The sequence below is a fragment of the Trachymyrmex septentrionalis genome, unplaced genomic scaffold, assembly GCF_001594115.1.
Source record: "Trachymyrmex septentrionalis isolate Tsep2-gDNA-1 unplaced genomic scaffold, Tsep1.0 scaffold212, whole genome shotgun sequence".
Classification (NCBI taxonomy): Eukaryota; Metazoa; Arthropoda; class Insecta; order Hymenoptera; family Formicidae; genus Trachymyrmex; species Trachymyrmex septentrionalis.
Window position 1 is genome coordinate 19,115 of NW_017305310.1, and position 9,554 is coordinate 28,668.

Genomic DNA, 9,554 nt, shown 5'->3' on the forward strand with positions numbered 1-9,554 from the left:
AAATAAAAATCAAGCACAGCGGAATGCAAATTAAATCATAAACATATCATATTATTCAAAATTTATATAAATAAACATTTCGGGTTCTCTTCGGACCATCCTCAGTGAATATTTTGACTTCTAATTTGAATTCGAAGAACAATTCGATAAGTCAATTTAATTTGCAGATTGTTCACTGATGATAGCCCAAAACGTTTGAACGTTTATGTAAATTTTGAAAAAAATCGAAAAATAAAAAATTAACGAATAATTATTAAAAATAAAAAATAATTATAATAATAATCATGCATAAAATAATAATAAAAAAAAATCTACAAATATAATCATACGAGTACATGATCGACACACGGTTATACATTACATTTTATCGCGATGTTAATCCTGTTGACTAGGTGTCGACGGCGTTCTTCGTTGCAGCGGTTGATTTGTGACGATGTGATAATTGAAAATAACCTGAAATAATCTCGTGTTGCCCCGTGCGAGGCCCCGTGTGCTTGGTGTATTATGTGTGGTGTAGCCAAGTTATAACTATTTATAAAACCAGCTCGCGACTGGCGTATACTTCCTTTAAGATGGTAGAGCAAATATTACTCGTGGCAAATCGGGCGTATTTCGCTGTTGCGTCTTTCAGAATTAATTGAGATCTCGAACCTGGTCGCCTCCAATGGAGCGGTTCTGTTTATGAGACTTCCTCCTGCTGATACATTAAGCATGGTAAATTTAACGATAAAAAACAATGAAAACATGTGTCTTACAGAAATCACATGTTCCAGTTTTATATTGATTGTTTAAAACTTTTTCCATTTCTTTAAATATATCTTTTGAACTTATCTCTTCTCTTCTGTTTATGTCTTGTATTTAATTTTGTGTTTAATGACATTTCTTTCAGGCTCTTCTAGGAGCGCAATTGGTCATCACCCTTGTAATGGTCAGTGTCATACAAAAGTTGAGTCCACATTTTTCTTTTGCTAGATGGATCTTATGTTCCACAGGGTATGTATCTTCATGTATAATTATAGAAATAATAAATGGTAATGACATGGTAAGATCTATTATCTCTGTTTTTCTGTTTGTACAGATTGACACGATATCTGTATCCAACAGATCAGCAACTCAGAGCATTAGCCGGTGTGCCGAAAGAGAAACCAAAGAGAGGAAAACACAGCGAGAACGGCAAAGTGGGAGATGTGTTTCACGTCCCTAGAAATTTAGATATCAAGCTTGAAAGTGCAAAAATAACTATTCTGGATGTAGTGAACTTAAAATATTATACGGAATATCAGTGGCTATTGGACTTCTCTGTGTATGCTATCATTGTTTATATACTAACAGAGGTTAGTACTCTTTAATTGCTACTCTTTAATTAATGCAAATATTTGTTTATATGAAGAAAAATATTTATCTTTAGTGACAGTTTTAACTAGTATTTATATTCTGTACAATTGATCATGTTTTATAATATTATCTAAAATTTCTCCTTTATCACTCAACAGGTGTACAATTATTTGTATCCAATCAAAGATGAAATTAATCTCAGTATACTTTGGTGTGTGGTGGTTTTGGGCTTTGCATTGTATCCTTTGAATTAAAATTTTTAGCAGAAAATATGTAAAACTTCAGATTTTCTAAGGGATAAAATTCATGTTACATTGCTTCCTTATGTAATTTATAGTAAAGTGCTACTTTCCCTTTGGATACAATATTTCAAGGGCGAAGAGAGTGTTGGTGAAAGGTCCACGTGCATCGTTACTGGATTTGCATATCTTCTTATTGCTATGATGGTACTCATAATTGATGAAAATAAGTTGGAAATTGGGTTGGAAAAAGCATATACGAGTTTCAATCATAGTGCTTCTCGTTTTTTAGATACTCAAGGGCTTTCTTCGACGTAAGTTTAATTAAATACTTGAATAAATAATTTTAAATCTGTTGCATGTTTCATTGGTTATAAGATATTGTTAATGAAAGAATATTTCAGTAATAGATCTTTATCATTCATCAACTTCAAATATTTTTTAAGAATGATTTAATACAGTCTATCTAATATATTAAAGGTTAAATAATAATTATTTCTATTATTGTAAGTAATGTTTTTGTTTTCGTTACAATAACGTTACTAATAATATATTTAATACAGGGGACCAGCCTCAAAAATTGTTCTAAAGTTTTTTCTTGCTATATGGTGCGGTTTATTGGGATCTTTGTTTACCTTCCCGGGATTAAGGGCGTCAAAAATGCATTGGGATACGTTGAGGTAAAATAAACTCAATTAAATTAATTAAAATATTCAATTCTGATTAGTTATATGGAAATAATTGCAGGTATTATAAAGATAATAAGTTATTAGTGCTAATAGCAAATATTAGTTATGCCTCGCCACTTTTGTTGGTAAGCCTATGGATTACACCTATAAGTAGGGATTATTTAACTGTTCGAATATTCAGTGGCATGACTGCTCCGTTGTAAGTTGACGTTGAGAGAAAATAACAAATTAATATCTAAATAAATTGAAAAAAATTGAAAAATTTGTATTACAGAATGACAGTAGCAAGGTTTGAAAGTTTGAGATTGATTATTATTGTTGTTGCCAGTTTATTAAAAATTGTACTCATGCCGATATATCTACAATCTTACTTAAATCTCGCCATTCAGAGATTAGAGATACAAAAGAAAGAAGCTGGCCGAATAACTAATGTTGATTTGCAAAAAAAGGTTTGCGTCATAATATTATGAATTTACATAATTATTTTAACTGAAAACTTTGTTTTTTTGCTAAATAATGAAACAAGTTTCCTTTATTGTTGCAGATTGCAGCTGTATATTATTATCTATGTGTAGTGGCGCTTCAATTTGTTGTTCCCATAATTATATGTTTATTTTTTACGTTTTTGTACAAAACGCTTGGTACGAAAAATGTTGTGAAATATATAATTTATTTACGAAATATATACTTTTATACATATATATTTTTTAATTATATCAGGTGGTTTTACCTGGGAAGGCATCTTAAAAGGAACGTTGGAGGAAGAATGCCCAGCGGATGAATTACCGAAGTCGCTATCATCTACAGTTAATATTGATAATATCGACAAGACTGTTATACAAACTGCTGAAGAAGTTCAACTCGCGCTAGGTTCATTGAAACAAGTAATGTCTTAAGATATTCGTTAAAAAAGATTAAATTTTATCACAGAAGTTGACGCTTTTAAGCAATGTTTTAAACAATGATACAAAGAAAAGGTCTTATTTACAGATATTTACCACAGATGTGTACAGAGGCGTCTTAGGACTAGCGACGTGGTGGAGTTGCTTCGCATTATTATCGACCAGTGCCATGGGCATGTTTTATCAGTCGTACTTCTCGAACATGTGAAATAATTTATTGGGGGAAAAAATTCAGACGTCACATCGCACAAATTTTCATTAATTCAGAGATCAACCATTCATTAATTAGGCGTTGTTCATTGAGATACATATTTTCAGATTATCTATTTTAACGTCTATCGCCAAATAATTAAGATAACGGCTATCGATAAGATTTTTTAATGCATATGGCAATAAGTATTACTACAGTTGTATTGTAAATAAAGACATTCTGGGACTTAAATAAAAACTATAATCGTGTTAAAAACATGATTATAGTATAGTAACGTGTAACGTTATGTGTATTTACGTAATATACAAATAAAATAGAATTAAATTACAATGTTGAATATTGTTGTAATTGTTTGTTATTTTCATCAAATATATTGAAGATTATAATTAAAAATATATTATTAAAAGGATATCTTATATTCGCAATATAAAATAAAAATTCGCTATGATAGAAATGCGATTATCACTACCTATTAGATACTTGAAATTCTATAATCGTTCATCACATCGCAATTAATACTCACCATACGCCCAAACTATTGCTGCATTAAGCATTTCGAAAGTGACTTTCTCCGTTATCAGCGATCTTGATCTTGGAAGAAATTATTTTGTTTGCAGTCTTAATGTAAAAAAAACAATTTTTTTGACGTTAAAAATAGATGATACACTGCGAGAACCTGATCATTCCATGGCTTTCGTCTGTCATATTTTAAGCAAACTGTTACGCGTCCTCTGATTACGATTCATGGATTGTTCGACATTTTATATCCCGGAGAAAGTGTCTCGATGAAATGATGTCGATCGGATGCATCTCACGTTTCGCACCAGCCGTTTCCGTGGTATATAGCTCCCTATGAAGTTTCATCGCGCCGTAATACCATCGTGATTTTTGCCAGCGATAATACTGTTCCTCTTCATTGTACGTTACAAGATAGATCGTGCGATTTTTCATAATGTTGGTGAGTGAGGCAAACAGAACATATATTTTTCGTGTCTTATTTTTTAAGTGTAACGGAACGTTTCGTTGTAAGGTCAAATTTTGAAAATGTGCTCTAAGAATTTAAAAAATTTCACGTGGACACAATAAAACAAAAATGTCCAGGAAAGCTTTCGAAAATACAAACCTTTTAACATATTGATAATGAATTAGAAAAATGAATTATTAAAGTAAAATGTATATGTCTGACTCAAATTCTAAATTTTTGTAAAATTTTATTTTTGAAATATTTTATATAAATATTGATATATGATAATTTTTACAAATAGAGGATAATTATAATATAACATTATTATAACAATGAGATAATTTTTGTAATAGTATTTGATAATTACTTTTAATTGTTATTACAATTATTAAATTATAGGAATAATAATATTTAATTTTTGGTATAATTATCAGCGTATCTTTGTTATAACGTCCTTTTTTAAAGATATTTATTACATAAGTATAGATATCATCTGTCAAAAACTCACTACATTATGCTAATTAAATATCGCATCTGATGTGAAAAATTGCAAATTGCAGAAATACGCGGTTGTCTTAAGTGCGATGTATTGTTTCGTCACGGCCGAGCCACCGATTCAAGCTGGGGTGAAACCGACAAATGTAATAGGCAGTTCAGAGCAACATACCTCCTTTAGTTTCGTCCGACCGGGATTAACGCAAACGTCATTCGCATTCGCTGGACCCAGCTCCCATCAATCGTTCGCCTCCAGCATCGGCAATCCTCAGCTAATTCAAAAGGTTCAACCGAGTATTGCACAAGCCCTCGCCCAAAGAAATCCTGGTTTAGGTTTGTGCTTACAATTAATAAACAATATTTCAAATCCTTTTTTATTACACTAAGTATTTTCTTATCCACATCCAATAATAGCGATATTAATTAATGATTCCTTAGTGAAAAACAAGTCGGAAAGTCTTGATTTTTTTCCTTTATTTCTTTTTTCCGTTTAACAAAGGAAGTATTATTAAATAAAGTCCATGTACATATGGACTTACATAATTATCTCGTCTATATTTTCATACTGTGAACTCACAAAAGCTGAAAAGCATATCATTTAAAGAGAGATTGAGTGAATTCAATTTAATAACATATTTTTCAATCATTGTGCAGGATATTACGCACTCGGTCCCGCTGCGAGCGGAATTCTTCCGAATTTTGTGCCCGGACCGTTGGTGTATCAGGCCCAGACGGATCCCGCGATCGCATTAACGTACGCCCAGCAATTGCAGCAGCCGCAGCAAGCGTACCTGCAAGCGTATCAGCCGAACGCAGCAATTTATCAACCGCAATTGGCGCAACTACTCGCCCTTCGTCAGGCACAATTGGCACAGGCCCAACAAGGACAGCTGCACGCGATTCCATCGGATCAGGTAGGTTCAGAAGACAAAAGTGAAAATTCAGACGATGCATTTATGATACATGAGGCTTTAATTATTTTCGAAAAACGTACGCATATTTTATAGTATATTTTTATATGTGATATTTTTTGACAATACAAGTTCACATTTGCAGACAATCGTATTTTATTTCATCGTCGAATTATCTAAACTGAAATAAAATATAATATATTAATAAATTATAACAAGTCATTTGTTTGAATAGTACTAACTAAATATTTACTAAATATAGATATATTTATTTAGTACGAGAATCATTAATTTGATTTAATAATTTTTTGTTATTAAGTAAATATTTATTTGCTGTAAGTAAATGTTTAGTTGGCACTATTCAATTAAATATTTATTAAAATTTAGTACATTTTTTCTTAGTGTAGTAAGAGATAATAATTCTCATATATGGTGGTTATTAAACGTTTGATTATTAAATATGATTTCTGTTAATAGTAATTGTGCACAGGTGCCTGAAGCTCAGGTCCAGTTGCAGCAGAAACAGCAAACGGAACAACAAAATTTGCTGGGTATCGCTTATTCATCTGCCCCATTGGTCGCGCGCGTGAAGGTCTCTGGAAATGGATACAAGTTCGACTTCTGATCCTGAATATGACAGCAACAGTACAGCGCAAAAACAATTTCTGCTCATACAATTTCTCAAATACGAAACACGCATGCACATTTATTTATTATAAAAAAATTATATAAATAAGTTAACTATATATACGTATTTTTTAGTACTTTGTATATTAAATTATATTAAATATATTTAAAAGTCGTAATTAGAGCTATTTTGTTATATAAATGGTCAGCTACAGTTAAAAATAAAATTTATAAGATGTCTCGTTCAATAAGCTCTTAAATATAGTATTCCAAGTATTCTAGCGCATTATTAGGATATATTAGTCATTATAGATGTATATTGTTATCACGAATGAAAAAAATTAACTTCACAAGGCCCCGGGGGGATTCGAACCCCCGATCTCCTGTTTACTAGACAGGCGCTTTAACCAACTAAGCCACGGCGCCTACGAGTTCTTTTTCGACCTATCAACTCCATAAGTACTTTCAATTGTGACGTTTAAACTTCATAACTGCATTGATTACCTCTTTATTAATCAAAATCACATAGTTCAGATCACAAATTATTTATTCCATTAACTATATAATTTATTTTGATTGATAAATGCATAAGGTCTCTGAAAGATATTAGAAAGATACGAAGAGGATTGCATTATAATTGAAGTCAAATTAAAAATTTCATACAATAATAAACGCGCATAATCTGAACTTAAAAATAACATTGTACTTTCTTTTCTGTGTGTTTATTTATATTTAAAATATCCTTATGCTGGATATATATTTGGCATAAAACGTTTGGGATATTACGTTTCGACTGCATCTTTGAATCAGGAACGAAAGATAATAAAAAAAAGAAATCTCCCCGACGGGGAATCGAACCCCGGTCTCCCGCGTGACAGGCGGGGATACTAACCACTATACTATCGAGGAATTTTTATTTATGATTTTAAAATATATGACATCAATTAAATTACAATAAATAACTGTATAATAATAAGTATACATATTAAACGTTTATGTAACTGTGCAAAACATATAAAAATAATTTAAAATTTTCATTTAATTAACGTCATCGTAATTCATCGTATAATAACGGATATTTTAAATAAATCTAATAAAAATTAAATCATTATTTCGCACTAACAATTATATTAACGAAAAAAAAATAAAATATAATAATAATTCCGCTGGCCTCCATTTTGTAAAAAAAAAAGAAAATTCAGTAGCAAAAATAATGTTCTCCACTATTTACGCAGTCGGTAGGACTCGAACCTACGCTCCCAGAGGGAATCTGATTTCTAGTCAGACGCCTTAACCACTCGGCCACGACTGCTACGCGTACCTACTTGCTGAAAACTCAGATACCTTTTATAGTGTAAATATTTCAACATATCAAGTATTAATTTCATTATTATTATTATATATATATATGAATGTGTGATATACACAGCAATTGACTCGATATTAATCGTATTTTCAGATCCAAAATATTTAATATTATCCAATTCGGTATTCGCGATACGAGTATAAGGATGTGTTTCATTGAACGGCGCCGTTGTAATAAAAAAGATAATAAAAATAGCGATCGCGTAAAAACTCACGGAAGGCGTTGACAAAAATTAACGATTGACCCCGACGTGATTTGAACACGCAACCTTCTGATCTGGAGTCAGACGCGCTACCGTTGCGCCACGGAGTCTTGGCGGAGAGTCGCTGCCGAGTAAGAAATACATTCGTATCTCGATAAATCAGATTACGAATGATCTCATTTCTTATCTTACGTGTCACTGCGTGCCACGAATTTCATATCGAACGACAACAAGAATAATTCTTGTAAACTTCTGGCGTATTCTGACACTAAAGTTTTTAAATAAAGAACAAAGTAATTCCAAATATCGTAGTTCCTGCATTCGAAATACAATTACCTAAAAAAATTCTTTATCTCCTTATTTAAACTATTTATATTATTTTGTTTTTTAATAATATAATATTTATACTGCAAGGAAAATAAAGGATGGCACTTGTGGACATCTTTTAAGCTTCTCTGTATTTACGATGACACGCACGAGAACGTATTTTTACAGACTCGCGTTCGCGTTTCGCATTTGGCCATCCGATCCTCAAACTCGAGGCACTTTGCGGCGTGATCTGCATGCAAAAGAAACATTAAGGGCGAGAGCACAGTCTTGTATAATAAAGCATAACATGTAATAATAAAATAAGAAATGGATCAAAGTTCTTCATTTCCTTCCTTTCCATAAAACAAAGGTTCTAATTAGTTGAGTTTCTTATGCTTTATGCATTATGCATTATACAAAGTGCTGTGCTCCAGTCTTAAACCTATTCTACAATGTACTCTTTGTTTCCTGTTTCTTGTTTGTTATCTTTTGCTTTTTTCTCCTTTGCAACCGTTTTATTAACAATTGTATTTCTTTTTTGCTACGTATTTCTTGTTTCTTTCGAAGTTCGTTTACTTTTATCTCGGGCGATATAAAACAAAAAACCGGATAAGAAGCAAAAAGACAAGATGTAAAAAATAATAAAAGGCAAGAAACAGGAAACAAAAAGTACATTGTAGAACAAGCTTTAAGATACCGTGTCAGGTCGGATCTGTTTGACGCTAAAGCGTGATTTACACGAGGCGACTTTTATTCGCTAGAAGCCGCATCTAGTGATGTCATAGCGAATTCGCTATTAAAAACTTCTTCTAGACGCGGGTTTGTTCTTATAGCGTATAGTCGCGGCGAGTACCGCTTTCGAGTACGCTTGTCGCTATCTTGTCGCTGCTCTTCCAGAGTGAATTTTTAACGTCGTCAGCGTGAAAAGAAAATTTTTTCTGAAACGTCTCGGCCGTTCAGACCATAAGCATCAGAGAATAATCATGTCATCGAATGACGTACTTCGAGCTGCTGTTGTGCTTCGTGACCAACTATTTTAGTCGCTAGCGAATAAAAACCAAGCGTGTACTAGAAGCTTTCATCAGCAAATTCGCGGACGAATTAAGAAGCTTGCTTCAAGCGAATGGCAGCAGAGTCGAGAGAATTCACTAGCGAATTAATGACGTCACTGGACGCGGCTTCCAGCGAATAAAAGTCGTGTAAATCACTCTTTACACCATTAGCTCGACCCGAGCGTCCTGAGTACCCCGAATGTACGGGTTATACGATCGATACGTGGACGTGCGCTGCTCCATGTCCCCCCC

At 32.6% G+C, this 9,554-nt stretch overlaps 2 protein-coding genes and 4 non-coding genes across 7 annotated transcripts; 2 read left to right on the forward strand and 4 right to left on the reverse strand.

The window, feature by feature from the left end:
- Positions 1–370: 370 nt before the first annotated feature.
- Positions 371–3,638, forward strand: LOC108748146 (transmembrane protein 161B). Its single transcript, XM_018486175.1, has 11 exons — positions 371–714; positions 890–993; positions 1,079–1,334; positions 1,494–1,573; positions 1,673–1,888; positions 2,138–2,254; positions 2,322–2,462; positions 2,538–2,712; positions 2,808–2,904; positions 2,984–3,147; positions 3,254–3,638. Exons 1-11 carry the CDS (start codon positions 682–684, stop codon positions 3,371–3,373), a joined length of 1,503 nt encoding a protein of 500 aa, XP_018341677.1. The 5' UTR covers positions 371–681; the 3' UTR covers positions 3,374–3,638.
- Positions 3,639–4,008: 370 nt separating this feature from the next.
- Positions 4,009–6,445, forward strand: LOC108748147. 2 transcript variants are annotated; one of them, XM_018486177.1, is made up of 4 exons: positions 4,009–4,334; positions 4,901–5,168; positions 5,490–5,749; positions 6,237–6,445. In XM_018486177.1, the coding sequence occupies exons 1-4, from the start codon at positions 4,329–4,331 to the stop codon at positions 6,369–6,371; spliced, it is 669 nt and encodes a 222-aa protein (XP_018341679.1). In that variant the 5' UTR covers positions 4,009–4,328; the 3' UTR covers positions 6,372–6,445. The 2 variants fall into 2 exon arrangements, with proteins under 2 accessions (XP_018341679.1, XP_018341680.1); XM_018486178.1 differs by having other exon boundaries at positions 6,224–6,314.
- A 280-nt stretch (positions 6,446–6,725) lies between these two features.
- Positions 6,726–6,799, reverse strand: Trnat-agu. The gene has a single exon. It is a non-coding gene; the product is annotated as a tRNA-Thr (tRNA).
- Positions 6,800–7,210: 411 nt separating this feature from the next.
- On the reverse strand, positions 7,211–7,282 carry Trnad-guc. Its single transcript has one exon. It is a non-coding gene; the product is annotated as a tRNA-Asp (tRNA).
- A 321-nt stretch (positions 7,283–7,603) lies between these two features.
- On the reverse strand, positions 7,604–7,685 carry Trnas-aga. The gene has a single exon. It is a non-coding gene; the product is annotated as a tRNA-Ser (tRNA).
- A 294-nt stretch (positions 7,686–7,979) lies between these two features.
- On the reverse strand, positions 7,980–8,051 carry Trnaw-cca. Its single transcript has one exon. It is a non-coding gene; the product is annotated as a tRNA-Trp (tRNA).
- Positions 8,052–9,554: the final 1,503 nt, after the last annotated feature.

Coding starts and splice junctions, on each gene's coding strand:
- LOC108748146 (XM_018486175.1), top strand. CDS start 682: ATGAGACTTCCTCCTGCTGATACATTAAGCATG. Junction 994..1,078: donor TGGATCTTATGTTCCACAGG/GTATGTATCTTC, acceptor CTGTTTGTACAG/ATTGACACGATATCTGTATC. Junction 2,905..2,983: donor GTTTTTGTACAAAACGCTTG/GTACGAAAAATG, acceptor TAATTATATCAG/GTGGTTTTACCTGGGAAGGC.
- LOC108748147 (XM_018486177.1), top strand. Junction 5,169..5,489: donor CCAAAGAAATCCTGGTTTAG/GTTTGTGCTTAC, acceptor ATCATTGTGCAG/GATATTACGCACTCGGTCCC. Junction 5,750..6,236: donor ACGCGATTCCATCGGATCAG/GTAGGTTCAGAA, acceptor AATTGTGCACAG/GTGCCTGAAGCTCAGGTCCA.